A 22,646-nucleotide genomic window follows, 5' to 3' on the forward strand; every position below is an offset into this window, starting at 1 on the left:
AGAGGAATTGCTTAAATCTTTACTCCCAGTAACTTGCTCAATATCCAAATCCCTGGCCTTGCTTTTGGTCTCCACGTCTTCAATGCCTAAGGCCTTTCAGTCCTTGATCTTCACCATCATTAGTGTGGCGCATTGGTTAACTGCTTTGCATTGGAAAAACAGATTCCATTATGTTGCATCTGCTTGCACTTGCCTTGACCAGGTTATGTTGACTGAAAAATTAGCCTAAACTTTACAAAGTAACTACTCTCTCTTTTTCGACAAGTGGGAAGTTTGGATGGTATATCGTAGTGGGGACACCAACCTTGCATCCTTGTCTACTTGAATATATGTGGCAGGGCCAAGGCAGAGGCGAGAGAGGCTCCAGCCTCAGGGCGCAGTGTAGGAGGGGGCGCACAACTCACTCAGCGATCATTCCCCTATTGTGTTTGAAGCTGAGAGAAATAAGAAAAAAGGATACATGACAGTGACTGCAAGCCAGATAACGAGAGATTAAGGTGTTGGGGGGGGGGGGGGGGGTTGGGGGCCCTAGGGCGCCTCTAAGTCTAATAGCAATCAGTGTGTGATGGCTGGGGTGAGAGGGATGGGTGTCACTGTGGTGTCACAGCCTTGGGTGCTGGGCTCTTGTACCGGCTCTGCTATGTGGGGAGGACTGGGGTGGGACCCTGTCTTTATAAATGGGAGCCGTAACTGGAGAATCGCTACATACCATCCAGAGGGTTCCGAATAAAACAGCAGAAACAGAATTTGGCAGTATTCCACTTGCTCATTGTCAAGCTACATACATTTGCGTAACATTTGTAACAACTCTGAATTACTAGCATCTCATTGACCATATTTAGTTACATGTTATCCTGGATGCCAGGACATTCATGAACTGTTATGTGATCTAAACAACCCCTTTTCCTTTTTGCATCAGAGAGCAGACATTTGTTGCTCATTACCCATTACCTGGTGACCTCATCCTCTGCAAATTCTTGCTGTACAAGTTGATCTGCTTATTACTGTTAGTGACCCACAATCCTACTTGTTGTTTATAGGTAAAATTAGATATTTTCTTTCCATTTCAGGCTTGCAGATTGATCAGAAGACAGTGACCACTTACCCTCAGGTGATTCTGGTCCGGGTCCCAACGCCGACTGTGCAGTCCGACAGCGATATAACTGTTTTGAGACACCTGGAGAAGCTTGGCTGCCACCTAGTGAATCGTCCCCAAGCCATTCTAAACTGTATTAACAAATTCTGGACATTTCAGGAATTAGCGGGTCACGGCATTCCTTTGCCTGATACCTTCTCTTATGGTAAGTGTGCATCTTCTCTACTCAACAAGTATCAAAGTGTACCTGTTACTTATACATTTGCAAGCAGCCATGTGTTCTCCGAACTAACATCCTTATCGTGCTGCCTATCCATTCGCAACAAGTAGTATCAATCGTGGTTGAAAAGTAGTATCAACCCTTTGAGCTGCCATTTAGAGTAGTTACCCCCTCCCCTTCCCACCTCCTAGTTGTGCACAATAGTATCCTACTATTCTTCTAATGCCACAAGGAATACTTCTGATTATCTCTAGGGGTACTTTTGCTGGATTATGTGGAACTCAAGATGAAACTTTGTTTTACACTTTTAGACAGAATGAGTAGAGTTATAACCTCTTTTTTTATATAGTTATAGCTGTCTTCTATATATTTATAGCTGTACCTAATAGAATGATTTTTGCTCACTTCCTGTTGAGGATAATCGAATTACTTGGACGGGAAGTAGAAAATCTCACTAGGGACAAAGTCTACAGCAACATCCTAGCAGCTCTTTTCATCATTCTAATTTTTATTGAAAAAATATTTTTAAAAAAATGATAACAAACATTGTAGACAAATATTTATATATATTGCCTAGAGAGTACATGAAAGTGTTAGAATAACATATGAACATAAAAGCATTTGAACAATTTAAGAATATTGTAGTTAAAGAGACCCACAGCTAGTCAAATACAGATAACCTGGCATGGTATCAATTTACATGGCCTCCAAGACTGATACCATGTTACTAGGTCTAAATAACTCTATTGAAATCAGTGGGAAGAAGCACCCAACGATAGACCATCCTAAGTAATGGGCCAAAATGGAAAATTGAACTGTACATTAAATATAATCTACAAAAAGTACCAGTTGTAAATGAGAAGTTGCTTTATCTTAACAGAAAGGAAGAAGCAAACAAACAACTGTTCTATGAAAAAAACAAAACACAAAGCTGCTACCCAGATTTAGAGAGGTCAGTCAGATGTCCCTTGTAGGTAAGTTTAGTTATTCGCTGTATTTCAGCCAAGCATCAGGAAGTGTAAAACTAAGTTGAGGACTAGAGATGTCGCGAACCTCCGATTTTAGGTTCGCGAACTCTTTCGCGAAAGGTTCGGTTCGCGAAAAAGTTCGCGAACCGCAATACACTTCAATGGGGAGGCGAACTTTGAAAATTTTAAAAACTTCTACCGGCTGGAAAAATTATAGAAAACATGTTTCAAGAGCTCTAATACCTGGAGGCACACCTGATTGAGTGAAATACACATCACTGCTGGAGGACCCTCCCTCCTCCAAGCAAGGTTCATTTGACTCAGTACACTAATTAGTTATGGGACAGCTGCTACACACTCTGCTAGGAAGATTTTAATTAGCCTCTTGTGGGTCACCTCCCTCCCTCCTCCCACCTCCCACCTACCCTTCTACCTATTCCCTCCTCCCTCCTACCGGAGGGAGGAGGGTCTCATCTGCCAGGGAATTATACTATTTAAAAAAACAGTTTACATCATACCATGGCTGGGAAACAAACCCAGCTCTCACTGTGTGGTGGGCAAGCACACTAACCACTGTACCACTACAGTAGTAACTGAAGCTGGCCTAAAATGTACCATTTATGCTCAATGCAATAGAAACATTAGGTTGCTTAAAGGGAACCTTAACTGAGAGTGATATGGATGTTTCCTGTAAACAATACCAGTTGCCTGGCAGTCCAGCTGATCTTTGTGACTGCAATAGTGGCTGAATCACACCCTGACCAAGCATGCAGCTAATCCAGTCTGACTTCAGTCAGAGCACCTGATCTGCATGCTTGTTCAGGGGCTGTGGCTAAAAGTATTAGAGACACAGGATCAGCAGGCGATTCAGGCAACTGGTATTATTTTAAAAGGAAAAATCCATATCCTTCTCCATTTAGGTTCCCTTTAATGATTTGTAGCATAAAAGCCAACTCACATTGGCTGGGATTTGAACCTGGGTCTCACTGTGTGGTGGGCAAGCACACTAACCACTGTACCACAACAGTAACATCCCTCACTGCTACGTAACAGTAACATCCCTCACTGCTACGTACCCTTTAGTGAATTTCCTGCTGTCTGTGTACAGCAGGAAAGTTTTTCCTCCACCTTCCTGTTGAAAGGTAATTGCAGAAATGTTGATGGGTAATAATGGAAAAGCTTTTGATTATAGGGACAAAAATAACAGTAATAAATAAATGGAAAAACAATCTCACCCTTCCATACTCCATCATAAGATAAAACATAGAGTTTTGCTTTTTGGGTTATTTTCCCAAAGATCCTCCGAAGTTGTCTTTTCCAGACACATAAATAAGTCCAGAACTAATACTACACTTTCCTTTTAGCACAATTGCAAACCTGTCAAAATCTTGAGCTGTTTCCAGGGATTACTAAATATGTGTGAGAACAATGCTGGACACAACCCTCCAAAGCAATATCTGAGGAAATAGCAATATCTTCAGCTGTACACTGTTTCTGTGCGAGGAAACGTTTCATTAGTCTTATGTTTGTTCACACATGTCGGAGTGGCAGCATATCCTTATAGTGGAGCCTGATCATTTGAGCTACACTTCTGCTGCAAACTCTAGTTTTGCAAGCACCTATAGTTGGCCTGACATCTACAGACTAGTCCATAGACAATTTAGAGCAACGTCTGCTGAAGTAGATCCCATTGGCCCTGTTTCAGCTGGCAAAATTCCAGCTATTGGTACCAATGCAGCAATTAATTAAGAAAATCCATTAACTGCGAGCTGCCATGGTTACACAATGTTTCCTCAATGCTTGGCTGATAAGAATCCGTCACAGCAGATTAGATTTTCCTGACAATAAAAGATTTAGCTGACTAAATTGTAGTGTTGGCAACTCTGGAAATTCACAACTAGCTGTAAACTGAAATGGATGATATATCTGAAATTGTGACATCTAACACATGGTTATGACAATTTTGTAATAAAACTGGTATTCCACGTAAAGTGGAACTAAACTCAGTGTCACAGACCACAAGGCCGGTCTGCGGATGGGGTAAATCGATCAGCGTCAGAAATCCTCTCACACGGTCATTTGTTCATCACGAAGGGTAACCCGCGTTCGCAATTTGATGAACTGACTCGAGAAGGGAGAGTTCGGATACCAGCGGATTCACCACTCACATACAATTCAAAGATCTGCCACCAAGCGAGTTACACAGCCCGCTACTGTAATTACTAGGACTTGGAGAACGCTTTAGTAACCCCTAGCAGTATGCAGGACCCTGGGTCAGATCGTTATATCTGGGCCGGGTTCTCGCATGCGGGTGATAAAGGTATACTTCTATTAAACACAGGGTAGCGAGTTCAGGAGAATAGGTACGATTGTGTATGTTCAGCAACAGGTCATAACCGCTAAACGATTTTTAAAACGTTTAATAACAAAAATGCATTACATACAGTTATATACACCAATTAACATATATACACAGAGCTTAAAAATAAAAAGGAATAAAATCAGAAAATTCTTACTTAGTTATGCTGAGCAGTCCATTTGAAGAATGAAGAAAAAAAGTCCAGTTTTAAAAGTAGACATTCAGGTTAAAAGTCCTTGAATCACAGCATGCGGCGGTTCTCCGTGGAACGCATGCTTGGACTTCCTTGGTCGATGAAATTTGGAGAACTGAGGGAGGGGTCCCTCGGAACCAGTTTTGACTGACCTGAGTTTTGGGCTGTCACTACCTGGAAAGTAGGTGTGTTTCATGCCGGGTTACCTCCTAATTAGCAGGTTGCCGCCCACAGACTCAGAGCAAGAAATGTACCAATTATTAATAATCTGTGTAACTCCGCCCCAGATTGGCGCATTGCAAATCCGAGACTATATTCATAAGCGGCTTGCGACCCTGTATTAAACGAGGCTATACACGCCTAGTCTGTCGCATTCGTTCTACACAGGCCGGATAAAGTGGTTTCTCTACAGATTCCTGATAGCTAGAAAATTGCAATCTAGGTGACTGATAGAACTGATTTCTAGATATCAGGAAATGTAATTTTTGTCTTGCTGTGCCAAACCTATTTTGAATTATTAATAAAGTAAATGTTCTCTTTGTTTGAAGCTATGAGCTTGGAGGGAAATTCTTATCTTACTGGTTGGATCGAGTTTTTCTTTTGGGGGAAGATGAGCTGTGTAGCCAAATGGCTCCTCGGCAGGGGAGTTGGCCACTTGTGAAATTCTTTCCTGACACAGGATGTGGGGGAAGGTTACTGTTGCTCTCAGCAAGAAGAGAGGAAAAGGGACATCTATTGTACATTTACACAGGACTGACAGTAATTGCGCACGACCATACGAAAATCGTTGGCGCTTGTGCACGACTTTCTGTAATGTTCATCACATCTCTCCCCTACCAGTCGGGCCGCACAGAGTGGGTCTGCCAGACCCGCTCTACGCGCCACTTAGGTACTGAACGGGTTATCTGGCTGCCCTTTAGACAACTCACCAGAAGCATAAGGCCTCGTGGTCCGGTGTGTCCCAGTGTCCGCTTTACGGACGGTGTGATGCACACCAACAGGCTTACCTCTAAAGGCTTGGCTGGGTTTGCGTAGCGCTTCCTGTAAGGGAGAGAGTCGTTGGCTGACATCCGGGTCATTTCCTGACTCTCGGGTGTCAGCCTGCAAATCTGGAAGCAGCGTGGCATACCCCTGCTCTAACTGACTACACCTTGGCACAACATTTTGGTCAGCACAGCCTAGGTGGCCATTAGAGCACATTTTAAAAAACGAATTAGCCTTCACCTGGGTGGCGAGGCTTGCCCCTTCTCCAGGGAGGATAGAGGGTGGACCTCTGGGCAGTTTTGCACTGGGTTGCTTCTGCAAGGGAAAGACAGGCAAGGGTGAGACAGGGAAGGTGCGGCCTGTCTCCTCCAGCTGTTTGTTAACAGCAGGCAATGGTGGAGCACTCTGGCTGTCATAGCAGGAGGGAAGGTCTAGGCCCCCAGCTGCCTGCTCTGACACCTGGCCTGCTTCCACTGCCCTGCACGGATATGACCCAGGCAAAACAAGACTGTTACCTCTTAGGTTAGAGGCAATCACACTTAAACATAAATCATTTTTAGTAATAGGAGATTCAGCATGAAATCTATTAGCAACATGTGGTACAACATTAACATCACAAGTTACATTCATTTTTCACATCATGTACACAGGTATCTGGAACAACAGTGACAGGTTTAGAATCAGACAAACCGTGATTAGACAGCTGTCCATTAGAAGCAGGTACCTCTTCCTTGCCTCCTTCCCTAGGAGGGCTAGGTACTATTACCCTGGCTGCCTCCCTCTGTCCCACCCCAAGCTTGTACAGTACCTGAGTGGGTCCAGACTGGCAATCCGGGGTGTTGATCACAGGTTCATAAAAGGATCGTAGGGTGCCAAAATCGGTGCCCAACAGCACAGACACTGGGATGTCATCTGTCACCCCCACAACTTTTGTCTGGCGTCCCCTTCCCCAATTGAGAACAACACGAGCTTTGGCGATGCGTGCGTGTGTGCCACCAACTCCCACAAGGGTAACACGCTCATTAGGCAGGAAATTCTCCCTGGCTACAAGATGAGAGCGAACCAAGGTAAGCTCTGTGCCTGTGTCGCGGAAACCAACAGCGATCTGGCCGTTAACTTCCACGAATTGATGATTTCCGGAAAGTCGAGGATTTGCTGCTCCCATGACAAGGTAGGCGTGTGCAGTAGAGGATGCGCTAGCCAATTCTGCTCTAGGCTCTGGAGACGGCGTCCTCACCTCAGGGCAGGCAGACTTGAGGTGTCCTCGCTGTCCACAGTGGTAACACTTCGGAACATATGTGGCATCAGGTGGATGAGTAGCAGGTGCAGCATCCGGCTTCTGTGGCTATGGGACCCGATTCCCACGGTTAGCAGGGAGAGGAGAACTAGGTTGCGCAGGTCTCCCCCCTTTCCAGCTCTGGGCTGGAGGTTTGCGGCTGTCCGGCACACGCGTGGCCATAAAAGTGTCTGCAAGTTCTGCGGCAGCTTTGGCGGAGTCAGGCTTCCGCTCCAAGACAAACTGCCGGACATCTGGAGTGCAGCAGTTCAGCAACTGCTCCTGCATGATGAGGTCCTCCAGACCTTGGTGAGAGTCTTTTTTGAGGCCCCGCGACCACTGCCTGAACACGGTCAGCAGGCGACTCTCCAGGTGTAAGAGTCGGTGTGGCCTTTCTGCAGGGAGCAAAACTTTTTGCGATAGACCTCTGGGGTCAGCTGGTATTTGGCGATAATTGCAGCTTTTATCGCCTCATAGTCATTGTCTTTCTCAGCGGGTAAGTCCACAAACGCCTCAAGCGCTTTGCCCCGCAAGTTGGGTGTCAGATATCTCACCCACTGCTCCTGGGGCAGATGATGCTGACGACAAGTCTTTTCAAAGGAGTGTAAATAAGTGTCCGGGTCGGTTTCCTTCTCCATTTCTGGGAATTTAAACTTTGGAGTCCCAAAAGTGCCTGCTGTGGGCCGGGTTTCCGGAGCACTTTGCGAGGGATTTTGTCCTTGCGCTCGCAGTTTGGCCATTTCAACGTCATGTCTGCGTGCGGCTTCTCTCTCCTCGCTTTCCGCTACTTGCTCAGCCCGCCACCGGCGTTCTGAAGATTCCCGTTCCGCCTGGCGTTCTAAACGGTCAGCGTCTCGTTCTGCTCTGTCAGTGTTTTCTCTGACAATCTGCAGGTACAGCTCAGGATTTGTATCCAACAGCCTTTGTAATCCAGGTTGCATTCCAGCATCAGGAACACACAAAGGGTTTGCATGGACGGGCTCCTGCCGGCCACCATGCTCCGCAGCATTTAAAGTGATTGGTTCAGACGCGGTCTCGTTTTCCTCTGGGTCTGGAAGTGGGCTGCCTTGCTCCAACCGCTCACTTCCCTCTGCCCCAGTTACAGCACCGTCTGAACCAGGAGTGTGCTCTCCCAGCATCTCCTCCAGCTGGGCATCCAGTCGCAACAAGTTCTCGACCAATTGCGCTTTCTTTTTTCTATAAGTCACAATGCCTTTTTCCTCACACAAGTTTACTAGGTCTGCCACTGACATTTTCTTGTATCTTGCTGCAGCCATTTTTGCCAAAGAAAAGATAGTCTAGGACTTTTCCTTGGGGGGGGGGGGGGGGGTAAATGGTAATGCACCGGTTATCGACCACAGATTTTTTATCTGTTCTGGCAGGTTATTCAAATAACATTGCCGTTGATGTTCTGAACATACACAAATCACAATAAGCTGCCAAACAAATGTCACAGACCGCAAGGCCGGTCTGCGGATGGGGTAAATCGATCAGCGTCAGAAATCCTCTCACACGGTCATTTGTTCATCACGAAGGGTAACCCGCGTTCGCAATTTGATGAACTGACTCGCGAAGGGAGCGTTCGGATACCAGCGAATTCACCACACACATACAATTCAAAGATCTGCCACCAAGCGAGTTACACAGCCCGCTACTGTAATTACTAGGACTTGGAGAACGCTTTAGTAACCCCTAGCAGTATGCAGGAACCTGGGTCAGATCGTTATATCTGGGCCGGGTTCTCGCATGCGGGTTATAAAGGTATACTTCTATTAAACACAGGGTAGCGAGTTCAGGAGAATAGGTATGATTGTGTATGATCAGCAACAGGTAAAGACATTCAGGTTAAAAGTCCTTGAATCACAGCATGCGGCGGTTCTCCGTGGAACGCATGCTTGGACTTCCCTGGTCGATGAAATTTGGAGAACTGAGGGAGGGGTCCCTCGCAACCAGTTTTGGGCTGTCACTACCTGGAAAGTAGGTGTGTTTCAGGCGGGGTTACCTCCTAATCAGCAGGTTGCCGCCCACAGACTCAGAGCAAGAAATGTACCAATTATTAATAATCTGTGTAACTCCGCCCCAGATTGGCGCATCGCAAATCCGAGACTATATTCATAAGCAGCTTGCGACCCTGTATTAAACGAGGCTATACACGCCTAGTCTGTCGCATTCGTTCTACACAGGCCGGATAAAGTGGTTTCTCTACAGATTCCTGATAGCTAGAAAATTGCAATTTAGGTGACTGATAGAACTGATTTCTAGATATCAGGAAATGTAATTTTTGTCTTGCTGTGCCAAACCTATTTTGAATTATTAATAAAGTAAATGTTCTCTTTGTTTGAAGCTATGAGCTTGGAGGGAAATTCTTATCTTACTGGTTGGATCGAGTTTTTCTTTTGGGGGAAGATGAGCTGTGTAGCCAAATGGCTCCTCGGCAGGGGAGTTGGCCACTTGTGAAATTCTTTCCTGACACAGGATGTGGGGGAAGGTTTCTGTTGCTCTCAGTAAGAAGAGAGGAAAAGGGACATCTATTGTACATTTACACAGGACTGACAGTAATTGCGCACGACTATACGAAAATCGTTGGCGCTTGTGCACGACTTTCCGTAATGTTCGTCACACTCAGAACTACCTCTCTGCTGAAAAAGAGTAGCCACAGCAGGATAACCTTTACGGAAAACCATGATAACCTTTATGGAAAAAAATATCTTCATTACAACTTGTGGAAATCCTAAAACAAAACCTGAAGTTTTACTTGGTTTCACTTGTGCAGAAGGCGTTGAAAGGGTTAAGCCTTAGTGTTTACTATATGGAGAGTTGCCTTGCAGAGCTCTCCTGCTGTGTGTTCACAGTTGCTGATATGAACTAATTAGACAGGTTGATCTCCTTAAAAACAAAACACATAACACAGATAAGTGATTATCTTCAGAAACTACAGTACTGTATATGTAGAATAAAGACTTTTCATTGTGTGCTGTGCAATAGTTCAAGTCTGCTTTAAGGGGTACTGAGATGACATTTTGGTACATTGGGTAGGAGATATATAGGACACAGCACTTTTTATGGGGGTTCCATAAATGTATAAAAGTACACTAGAAAGATGGTTCATCATCAAATTGAATATTTGTCAATTTATGGTGTGCATGCAAATGACAGGTCCACTTTTTAGTGAGGACAGTGAAAGACAGAATAGGAGTATCATGGGACAGGTTAGGTTGTATAAACTGGTTGTATAGCTTGCAGGCAGAGGGGCCGGTAAACTGGATTTTATTTCACACTTTGATCTTGCGATGAGAAGCATCAGATAATATTTCAGAGTTGCTGAGTGAACAGATAAATGCACAGTAATACTGATATAGGGTATATATGTATTGAAATGACAACTTCTGTCTTTGTTCTGAGCTGCCCGGCCTTGTCTCCGTTGCGAGAAGACATGGGCTCATTTATTCATTCACCGCCTGTGTTTTCTGTGGATAACAATTTCCTAGCACATGCATGTCGGCATACTAATGAGATAATTCCCCCTCTTCTGCCATAGGACAGCCTTTTTTTTTAAAATATGAGATCACAAATATGTCCAAGCTGTCTTTTTTTATTCTCCTCTCAGAAATGAGCCTGCTTTTTTTCTGCCTTCCTTTTCTATCTTTTAACTATTTGTTTCTGTATTCCTCCCTTAAGCTGTTGATATAAAGGATAATGAATAGTAGAAACACAGACACTTGATCTTTAGCTGGTACACATGGTACTTATCTGACATCCGACATGTAGGGTGTGCCACAGTCTGTGCTCACAGAAATCCACACTAACAGTCAAGAAAGAGCACCCAGGCCCCCTATGTATCAACAATGTTACTAGTTACTACAGCAAAAACTGCCAGGAGCAGAAAGAGCTAAAAGCTATTTTGTGCTATGAACACTTCTTCAGGATAGATTTGAAGCAACAATGCCTCAGAAGAATTGTTGATAGTGCAAAGCATCATCATCATCATCAAAAAAGGTAACACCTGGGCAGTCTACTACTAGATAGTATAGTTAGATCTTTGTCTAAATTGGTCATCAATGTGCTAGTACTCCTGACCATTACAATAATGAGGACAGTGGGATATTGTCATTGGGTCCCAGAGGTTTTAGAATATGGCTTCAATTCACAAAAACCTGTTCGGGAACAGCAGAAGAGTGTGGAGTTGTCTCTGTTTTGTTACATGCTGTGACAACATTGCAATAGTAAAAGGCATCCCCCACATTGCTTTATATGTACATGTTTGTTATTCTGTTTGTTATACTCCCTCTGAATCAGTCTATTAGTCTTTCTTAACATTTAATTTTATTGCAACAGTTTAGATAAACCTCCAAGAAACCTTAAACATACCATGCTTAGTGATTTCCACACTAGCTCCTCTGCAACGTCAAACAGGAACCTAAAGGGTTAAATATTTGAAGGGCTGCAGGGGAAACCTCTTTGCTCCACTCTGTACTCCGCTGCCTGTAGGGTAGGGGCGCTTGTTCTTCCGGAGAACATGTCGCATCCTATCAGAGGGAGTAGCAGGAGAGAGAGGCTGTTGCTATTGGCTCTCTGCTCCTGCCAGGCATGTCTCATCGTATACTGAAGCTAGTTTTCGACACCTTAGAGCTGTGGGTAATCACCGAACATGTTAGTAAGCCTTACCACATGCTCTAATCTTCATGAATTGACATTTACTGACATGTGTTGAGGTGTTTACCGCATAAGTAGCTAATTTACCTCACTGCTCTGTAATTTCAGCTTGCCATGTGGTAACAGCCTTGATAAATTGACAGATTACAAAATGCTCCATAAAATTAGCTGTTTTCAGCATTACCGAATGCGGTAATGCTTAGTGAATTGAAGCCTATAACACACTGCACACTGGTGTGAGACTGATACTGCAATATTGGTGTGGAATGGATACTGCATTAGGGCTATTTCAGACAGGAGGCTGAATTGCGCGCTTGCCAAGCAGTTCAGCATCCCATCAGCTGCCCACAAGCGCAATTTAACCTCCTTGCCGGTTATCCCGAGCTCAGCTCGGGGTAACCAGCGCAGGAGGATTTCTCAGGCCCCGCTGGCCCGATTTGCATAACTTTTTTTTTCCTACACGCAGCTAGTACTTTGCTAGCTGCGTGTAGTACGCGATCGCCGCCGATTCGCCGCTACCTGCCGCGCCGCGCCCCCCCCCGCCCCAGACCCCTGCGCAGCCTGGCCAATCAGTGCCAGGCAGCGCTGAGGGGCGGATCGGGATTCCCTGTGACGTCCATGACGTCGGTGACGTCATCTCGCCCCGTCGCCATGGCGACTGGGGAAGCCCTGCAGGATATCCCGTTCTGAACGGGATTTCCTGCTTACTCTGATCGCTGAAGGCGATCGGAGTGGGTGGGGGGATGCCGCCGCTCGGCGGCTATCATGTAGCGAGCCCTGGGCTCGCTACATGATTTAAAAAAATAAATAAAAAAAAAGTGCTGTGCTGCCTCCTTGCCGGATTAATTAGACCGGCAAGGAGGTTAAAATGCAACGGAATGGCAGCACTTGTAACCCAAAACATATCAGCACTTGGCATGCAGTGGCATTACCCAGCAGCAGAGAACCATGACATGTTTCCTCTTTGCATGGTTGAGGCCGAGCTCAAATGGGGGGGGGGGGGGTACCTGTCCAGTACCAGAGCCGAGAACTTACCAGCGCCTGGTAGGTGCAAAAGAGCAATTGGTGGGTGGTGAATTCACCGTTTCTCCCAGGGAGTGGTTTTAAAGGAGAACTGTAGTGAGAGGTATATAGAGGCTGTAATATTGATTTCCTTTTAAGCAATACCAGTTGCCTGGCTGTCCTGCCTACCATCTGCCTCTAATACTTTTAGCCATAGACCCTGAACAAGCATGCAGCAGATCAGATGTTTCTGACATTTTTGTCAGATCTGACAAGATTAGCTGAATGCTTGTTTCTGGTAATTCTGCAGGCAGATAGCTCAGCAGGGCTGCCAGGTAACTGGCATTGCTTAAAAGGAAATCAATATGGCAGCCTCCATACACCTCTCTCTACAGTTCTCCTTTAAACCTCACATGAGTGTTAGGTGGTCCAGGGGTTCGCCACTGTGTCTTGTGTCTATGGGAAAATTCTCAGTAGTTTCCATAAAGGTAATTCAGTATTATTTGATAGAACAATGGAAAAAGAGTTTACAGAATAAGTGGTGGATGTAGGAGCCACTGAGCCTCTGTTTATTGTGGTTTAATGTGGTCCATGGATCACTAAACATTGAATACACATTCCATGAATGACTTCTTTATAACTTTCAGGTGGCCATGATGAATTTGCAAAAATAATAAATGCAGCAGAGCCTTTGGGGTACCCTGTGGTGGTGAAGAATACACGAGGGCATCAAGGTACTTCTCTTTTTTTTTTTCTTGAAGTGAATGGAGAACAAGAATGATCTAACAGTGCTGTTAGCAAGCCCCTACTAAGAGCTGTGCTCAGGATAAAGGATCTCTGACCCGGTCATCTCAGTTTCCTGCTGTTATTCATTGCTGGTAGTCATAGGACAAAGGATTGCCCATAAGGAAGGTTTGTAAATAGCGTGGACCATTGGGGAGCTGGGGGGGGGGGGGTAAAGGGGGTGACAGGCATTATGTATCTTCAGGGAGCTGCTCCCTAGCCCCCCATATGTTTGGGCCATCTTCTCTAGGCAGACCTGCAGCTGCAACAGTTTGAAGTGTCCGCACGGTGCCGCATATTCCCGATTGCCACAATGCATGAGGAGAGACGAGTCCTTCGATATAAATACATCTGCTGGCTGGTAGATGTACTCTCATGAGAGGACTACATCTCCCGGCATGCACTGCAACAGTCAGGGATGCGTGAGATGTTGAAACTGTGGTCTTTCTGGTAAAGAAGTAGGAGCCCATACAGCCACCGAATGTAAGTAATGCCTGCCAAGCCAGTGTGGCCCACAGGAGTGGCGGTTTGGATGGCTACCTGATCCGCACCGTCTTTTACTTGTACTACTTTGTTACTGTATTTGTACATTTCAACAAAGATTTTTTTGTACACTAAATATGATTCTAGTCACAAACACATAAATCTCTGTGGCCTTGAAGGGGTTATTGATAATACGTGATAGTTGCCTTCCTCTTAATAGCGCTTCATTTGAGGCCTGTATTATCAGTTCACTAATGTAAAGGGAACTTCAGCTGCTGAAAATGTGTCAAGTTAGACCTTGTTATTTTAGGATATACCATAGAGATGAGTCACCGGCAGGTTATTTTCAACTGATGAGTCACCAGCCATACAATAACATGAGATAATATCTCATTCAGCTCCTGTATGATGGCTGCTTTTACTGTAAATAACCCAATAAAGTGGGCAAAACATGGACCTTTTCCACCCAGTACAACAGCACAATAATTCATTCACCTAACTAGAGCTGGGAGTGTAAATCAAGAGTTTGGCAATTCAAAAACGTCTTCAGTTTTATTCCGTATTCTGCCTACAACTTAAACACTGGAAAAGTAAGTTTCTAAAATGATTTCCTAGGTCTGGCTAGGCACTCAGGGGCCCAGTTTAAAGTGGACATGAATTAAAAAAATGTTATACCAGTGATATAAAACATATGATAAATATTAGTACTATAATGAAAATAAAGGAATAAAAGTATTTTTTTTTCAGATGTCATCATTTTACTGTCTTCTGTGTGGTGGAGTATGTCCATATGCTGGTTCTGGTTGTGGTGGTTCAGGTTGGCAGGTGTCAATTGCCAGCCAGCTCTGTTCTCCAGACCCTCCCTCCTGAATATGCTTATTAGCTTTGGGATTGTATACCTACACAAGTGTGTGACACAGTGTGACTGAGCATTTTTGTCTTTTATAAAAGAAAAAAAACACCCATGAGCGGGGCTTCACGAGGTATGTTAATACCACTGTGAGCAGTCCAGGGCACTACTACATGAGTCATGTGTGTCTTCCCTGGGACCCCCTCCTTCCTTCCCTTTCAGGGAACTCATGCAGAAAGGGAGTGAGAGGCTTATCAGCTCCCAGCATGACTAGCACTGCACTTGGTACTTTGCCTCAGCAGCATGTTCCAGGGGAGAGGCCAAATACATTAATGAATGAAAAGATGAGGACCTACTAGTAGTAGTATTTTTTTTAAAGAGCTTGAAGAGACACTAAAGCGAAAAAAAAATATTATATAATGAATTGGTTGTGTAGTACGGATAATTACTAGAACATTAGTAGCAAAGAAAATATTCTCATATTTTTATTTTCAGTTATATAGTTTTTTTTTTATAACATTGCATCATTCTCTAATATTTGCAGTTTACACAGTACTCAGCATGCTAAATTATTTTACAGAGCAGGCTAGTGAACTTTTGACCTGTCTTCTGCAGAGAAAAAGAAAATACAGTGACACTTCAGATAATAAGCTTTAGAAGACAGAGCTCTCTGCGACTTTGAAAGTTGTGGAACTCAATGGCTCTTGTGCATAGATAACAACTGGAGTTTCTTAACTCTTCCTGTACTGGAAACAATATTAGACTCATGTCTCTGCTCCTAATGTTTTATTTCTTAACTGTACTACACATGTAAATCATTATATCATAATTTTTTTCGCTTCAGTGTCTCTTTAAATACACCCATGATTATACATATTAATATGGGAGCAATGGGAGTAAATGCTAAAAGTACTTCTTGTTCACCTGATATCTTAGGAGACTGGACATGGCAATAAACATTGATCAGTAGCATGTGTCACACTATCTGGAAGTGCAAATGACTAACTGATAATTATTAGTCATTGTGATAGGAGCAGGAAATCTAGCAGAACTTGTTTAGTAAAAATAAGATTGGGCGCAAGAGCCATTGTACTGGAGTGTGCTGCTCTGCTCTTTCATTGCCATAAGATATTGGCCTCTTATAAATAGGCCATCTTTCTGATTTATCAGATTATAAAATGATTTTTCAATAAGCCCCTGCATAATGGACCTACAGACTTTGAGGCTGTAATCTTGTGAAAAAATCTCTTTTCCCCACCCTTTTGGCGTCTGATGCCAAGCCAAGCTGTAACCAAGCAAGCTGTAATTAGATCTTTTAGCTGGGCATCTTCAGGTTGTCAGATATTTACAACTGGATTTTTAGCTGCAGAAGACTCTTTTGAACAAATACGTTTTCCCTGCATCTTTTTGGTACTGGGGCTGCTCCACTCAAATAAATCTGTCAGCAACGAAAAGAGGCTTGCACCAAGAAAAACAGAAGAAGTCCACATGCACTGCCAGCTGAACGTCACTGAGACTGTGCACATGACTGTGTAATCTCAGCTCGGACTTCTCGGCGTAGATTTTTTTTTGTACAGAGCTCTTTTTTTTTTATTTTAAAAGAAGAAAAAGGCAAGCAAATAAAAAAGAGAAACATTATTTACCATTGTGCAGAATACAATGCACAGAGATGTAAATAAAAGACATGGTACAACTTCAACATTTAATACAGCTATAAAAACTTCTAAATACAGGTCGCAAACCAGCGCAGTCCGATCAAGGCACAGCAAAAAGAACTTCCGGGTGAGCCCAACATAGAGGGATATGTATATCAAAATGTTCAAGTAATTAAAGAGACACTGAAGCAAAGAAAAAATATGATATAATGAATTGGTTGTGTACTAAGGTTAATTACTAGAACATTAGTAGCAAAGAAAATATTCTCATATTTTTATTTTCAGTTATATAGTTTTTTTTTTAATAACATTGCATTATTCTATAATATTTGCAGTGTACACACTACTCAGCATTCTAAATGATTTTACAGAGCAGGCTAGTGAACTTTTGAACCCTTCTCTGCAGAGAAAAAGAAAAGAAATTGACAGACACTCGAGATAATAAGCGAAGACAGAGCTCTCTGTGACTTTGAAAGTCGTGGAGCTCAGTGGCTCTTTTGCATAGATAACAACTGGAGTTTCTTAACTCTTCCTATACTGGAAACAATATTAGACTCATGTCTCTGCTCCTAATGTTTTATTTCTTAGCTGTACTACACATACAAATCATTATACCATAAGTTTATTTTCACTTCAGATCCCCTTTAACCATGGTGGACATATATCCCTCCAAGCGTTAATGAAAAGGGTAGCGCATCTCTGGATTTAACAGATGCAATTGAAAGGTAACCTTTGGCCCACTAGGGAACACACACCAAGGTATGCCAACCAAAAGATCTTTCCGGCTGACACCCCCCACCCTGCAAAACCATGCCCCACCCCACAAGTCACAGTATATAGGTGCCCTCCAGCACCCCCACATACCCCTTGACTTGTGGCAGCAGAGTGTTATATACCTGTTTCCGACGGCGGGACAGGTCCTCCTTACTCCTATACAGTGTAACTACACACCTGGCACACGCCTAGCAGCCATGCATTGCCTGTAACATGACAAGCAGATATGGGAGCTGCGTAGTGACTGGATGCATGGCATGAAGCTGCATGGAGGACTTGTCCTGCAACCAGAAACAGGTAATGCATAACTATACATTTTTGTAGACAGCAGAGAGAAATGGCAGCGTATCCTAAACCAGGCCACATCGGAATGACTACCAGCTTAGGTGTGCAGAGCCTCTTATAGGCAGACTGCACCCCTTGCATTCAAAACAGATGCTGCAACTTCATACTAATGGAGGATGTGAGCTTCCAAAACAATTTGCATGCAAAATATTTCATACTAGACCCTTCCACCACGTGAGGCCATCCTATTGAAAGGGACCTTAACCTCTGATTGAAATAACATGCAAGCATATGTATAACCTGGAAGCAGCTAGCCATAAAATAGAACTCTGCTGTGTACAAAAATGTAAGTTCCCTTTTATGGCTAGCTGCTCCCAGGTTATACCTATGCTTTTATGTCAATTTCCAGTTCAATTAGACGCACTAGTCACTCACTAGTGCGTACTTGTAGCATCTGTTTTGGATTCCATTTGCTTTTAGCTTTATGCCTCTCCACGCACTTGTAGCATCTGTTTTGGATTCCATTTGCTTTTAGCTTTATGCCTCTCCACGCACCCTCCGCTCTGCCAACAAGATGAAGCTGGTTTTTCCCAGGATACACTTAACATTTGGTGCTCGGGCCTTTTCCTATGCAGCCCCTACTCTATGGAACTCACTTCCACAATCAGTACGAGAGGCTACTTCTCTGGACAGCTTTAAAAAAAGGCTAAAAACTCACCTCTTTTCCCGAGCCTTTGAGACTGCATAATGCAGGGTCACAGCGCTTTGAGTCCCCAGGGAGAAAAGCGCTATAAAAATATTATTGTTATTGTTGTTGTTGTTTTTCTGTATGAACTACAGTATGTATGAGTGTATCTATTTGAGTACTATCAAATTGGCAATATGGTTGTTTTACTTGCATGTCTATCCATTGTGTATTTATAACAGTGCATTTGGATCATTTTGCAGGAAAAGCAGTGTTTCTTGCACGGGATAAGCATCACCTATTAGACATATCGCACCTGGTACGCCATGATGCTCCATATCTGTTCCAGAAGTATGTGAAAGAGTCCCATGGAAAGGATGTGCGTGTGGTTATTGTTGGTGGTCAGGTGATAGGATCTATGCTCCGTTCTTCAACAGACGGCAGAATGCAGAGTAATTGCTGTTTAGGTAAGTGCCGATGCAGAGACTGAGCCTACACTTCCTCGGGTGGTTGTGAAGTGGAGAATGGAGAGTACTGATAAATAATGCAGTCTGTACATCAGGTCTGATCTAGGTATGGACAAAAAGCGAATGAGTTGCAGAAAGCATCTATTTTTATAAACAGATTGCAGATATGGGAGAGCTGCCCAGACACAGTGGTGTGATCTTGCAGGGTGTAAATAGACGATGCAGGAAGATGGATCCCAGCGGCGTCCCCCGATGACGAATGTTCCCCGATCCATCCGCCTGCTGGCAAGTACACGCGATGGCACATGACGGGCGCAAATGTGAAGTCAAACAATCGCGGTACTTTGTGCTGAGTCATCGGGGATCTTAAAATCAAATCTGCTGTGATGGTCACCTCGACAGGCGTTTGCGTATACTTTGCAAGATCATGGAAACAATTGCTTGTTGCTCAAAAAATTGCTGGTCATCGTAAAAATCATCGTAGAAATCACATAGTGGGTACGGGCCTTTATGCTAGGTACACACGATGCAATTTTCTGACAGATTTACTGTCAGATCAGTTATTTCCAACATGTCCGATCTGATTTTCGATCGATTTTTCGAATGATTTTTGATTGAAGTGAATAGAAAATTTATTGAAAAATCAGATCGGACATGTTGGAAATAATCGACCTGACAGTAAATCTGTCAGAAAATGACATCGTGTGTACCCAGCATTGGGCCAGCAGGGAGTAGCTACAGCACTGCTCTGTAAGTTGTAAAGGCTGATGGGAATGTGGAAGGCTTTGTGATTCATAGGCAGGCTCAGATATCTATTAGGAAGGTGTGTGAAGAGGTGTTACACCTCCATGGCCTTTAACTAATACAACACATGGGAATATATGGGATCATAGGATAACTGTCTTGGCAACTTCCATGTGCTCAGGGTTTTCAGGCCTCCATCCATATTCATCACCTAGTCACTATGTGATGCATGTTATCACACATGGGTGATGGATACAGACCGACTAATGCAATAACCCAAAACGTCCAAGAACATGGAAGCAACCAGGACAGGTTATAACCTACTGTACTGTATTTCCCTGATCTGCACTGCCTCACAAGAGGAAGGGGCACATGTTCTGCACCTGTTCTTGTTTGGGACTATAATTGGGGTTTTGTGCTATGAGGCACTATAAGGGCAATGAGAAATAAAAGAGGGCACTGCAGTGAGGGGGTTGCAATAAGGAGGCATATATTGGGCCAATGTTGACCCACATTGTCAAGCTTTACAGTCATTAAGCATTAACGATTGTGACATCTCTCTGACTGCACAGCTATCTTGTAGCTTGATATTAATGTTTTTGTTGCTTCATGACTTTAGTACAGGTCACAAGTGTTGATGAATTATTTTTGTATACCCATTTTTTCCCTAAAGAGTACCGGTATATTTGCTGAATCCTTTCTGTGTTCTGAGTAATGTAGCTCTCATATAAGCCTTAAGTTTGGTAAAAGGAGGAAACACTGATCTAATCCCATTTCTATGAAATACAAAATATATTCTAATTACCATGAAGCAATGAAAATAGAGTTATCTTTAGCAGAGTGTGACTCATTGCTGGCTTACTCAGCTCTTTGCTTCACATCAGGGCTTCCCCTTTTTGTGAGCGTTTCTTTACAAGAACTCTGCACTTCTACATGAATTAAAAAACAACTTCTAATACAAAAAGGAACGCAGTAAGTGGCAGTGCTTTCCAGGAAACACTGCGTCTGCGACAAAGTCAGTCAGTCAGATATGCCACCCACTTAGCATAACTTTCATCTGTGGAAGGGCTGAAGCCTCCTATTACATGATTACAAGGCATACAACCTCTCTATAATGCTCCAGCATAAGCATGTGGCTGGCTCGGGCTTAAACCGCTGGCAGAATAGATGCCGTGAGCAGTGTAATATTTACCTGCTCCAGCGCTGTGTGGGGTCTCCTTTTCCTCCTGGCAGTTACTCACTGTGGGCTGCAAACCTGGCTCCAGATTATGTGACCTACATCAGATGGCAGCATAGAGCATGCAGATACCAAGAAGAAGAGAAAACCGGCATAGCACCGGAGCAGGTAAATATACACTGATCCACTGTGCTAACTCTGCAAGATGGGGAGGAGCCAGGGCCGGATTTATCATTAGGCACTGTAGGCACATGCCTATAGGTGCCTGATGATGGAAAGGGGGTTCACTCCCGTCTCTGAGTGACTCCCTTCCTCCTTCCCTAAGCAGAGTTCTGATGAGAGTGTAAGTGAGAGGTTACTCGCCTTGGTCTTTCCACTCATGAGACCTCCCTTCAGTCAGGGGCATCTCTAGCTACTTAATACTGAGGTTCTTCTAACTACCTAATACTTGGGGTAACCTCTAGCCACTTATTGTTGAGGGTATTTCTGACCGCCTAATACTAAGGGGCACCTGTAGCTGCCTCTGAAAGGCAAGGGAAGTAAGGGAGAAGTGACAGCTGGGCCAGCCAGCCAGCACACTTGTGGTACAGTAAGGCGGGGGTTTGTAGGTCCATGGAAGGCAAAGTCTAGGTGCCAGGGCATCTGTGCCTATATGCTCCTGGGAGGAGCAGGGCTGGATTTTGGGAAAGGCCACAAAGGCCCAGGCCTTGGGTGGCTGCAGGCCAAGGGACACCTGGTCATAAAAGAGGTAGATACATTTGAAAGAGGAGGCTGTAAATGAGGAGCAACCCATAAATAAGGAAAGCTAGTGTCCAAGGGAACAGTCAGGAGCGTAGCAATAGGGGGTGCAGAGGTTGCGACCGCATCGGGGCCCTTGGGCCAGAGGGACCTCGAAGGGCCCTCCCTCAACTACAGTATTAGCTCTCAGTGGCGTAGCTAATGAGCCATGGGCCCCAATGCAAGTTTTACAATGGGGCCCCCCAAACACTCTCTACATAACAATTGATACGGCGCACCACAACCTGCCAATGACAACTACAGCGTCAGAGGTGCTAGAAGGGGTTTGGGAGCAGCTTGTTAATGATTAACAGTATTCAAAGTATCTATAAAAGTGATTATTATGAGCACAGGACCAATAGAGAGCTAATACTGCAGTTGAGGGAGGGACCCCTCTGGCCCAAGGGCCCCGATGCGGTCACAACCTCTGCACCCCCTATTGCTACGCCCCTGTTAGCGCTCTATTTGTCCTGGGCTCATAATAATCACTTCTATAGATACTTGGAATTGAGGTAATCATTAACAAACTGTTCCCCGCCCCCTTCTTGCACCTCTGACACTGTAGTTGCCATTGGCAGGTTTTGGTGCGCCGTCTCAATTGTTAGGCCTCGTTCACATCAGGGCCGTTTCTGTGCGCTTTCCACAGCGCACTGCCCTGTGCGTTCAGCAAGGTATTGATTTTCCCATGTAACTAAATGTAGCTGGTTCACATCTATGCGCTGCGCTGAGCAGCGTTACAGAAACGTAGTGTTGCAGGCATTTCTGTGCGTTGAGCTGGAAAGCGCACAGCAATGCAAGTGAATGGGTCCGCTTTTTTAGCGCATAGAAGCGCGTACAAGCGCATAGAAGCGCATGCGTTTTTTACCCCTAATTGGAGAAAAAAATACATTTACATACAAAAACAAAGTTTTATTGACAACTGCTGCTGCTACAGTAAGCAAAACGTGCTTTAAAGAAGCGCAGCGCAACGCACAGAAACGCGGACTAAAGCGCGCACAAGCGCATGCGTTTTTTTACCATGCGCTTTAACACGTTTTTCAGCGCAGCAGATGTGAACGAGGCCTTATGTATAGAGTGCTTGGGGGGCCCAATTGTAAAACTTGCATCGGGACCCACAGCTCTTTAGCTACGCCACTGGGAATAGTTCATTAAAGAGAGGTGGTGGAGAACATGGATACACATGGAAGAGAGGGCTGCACGTGGAATGGGAGGAGT

At 44.3% G+C, this 22,646-nt stretch overlaps 1 protein-coding gene across 1 annotated transcript in view; it reads left to right on the top strand.

The window, feature by feature from the left end:
• The window catches only part of RIMKLA (ribosomal modification protein rimK like family member A), a 94,670-nt gene that overhangs the window by 66,992 nt on the left and 5,032 nt on the right, over positions 1-22,646 (top strand). The window contains exons 2-4 of the mRNA XM_068242747.1: positions 1,071-1,301; positions 13,399-13,485; positions 18,530-18,733. Coding sequence (XP_068098848.1) covers positions 1,071-1,301; positions 13,399-13,485; positions 18,530-18,733 — 522 coding nt within the window. The remainder of the gene's footprint in view (positions 1-1,070; positions 1,302-13,398; positions 13,486-18,529; positions 18,734-22,646) is intronic.

This window comes from Hyperolius riggenbachi, chromosome 6, assembly GCF_040937935.1.
Source record: "Hyperolius riggenbachi isolate aHypRig1 chromosome 6, aHypRig1.pri, whole genome shotgun sequence".
NCBI classification, from domain to species: domain Eukaryota; kingdom Metazoa; phylum Chordata; class Amphibia; order Anura; family Hyperoliidae; genus Hyperolius; species Hyperolius riggenbachi.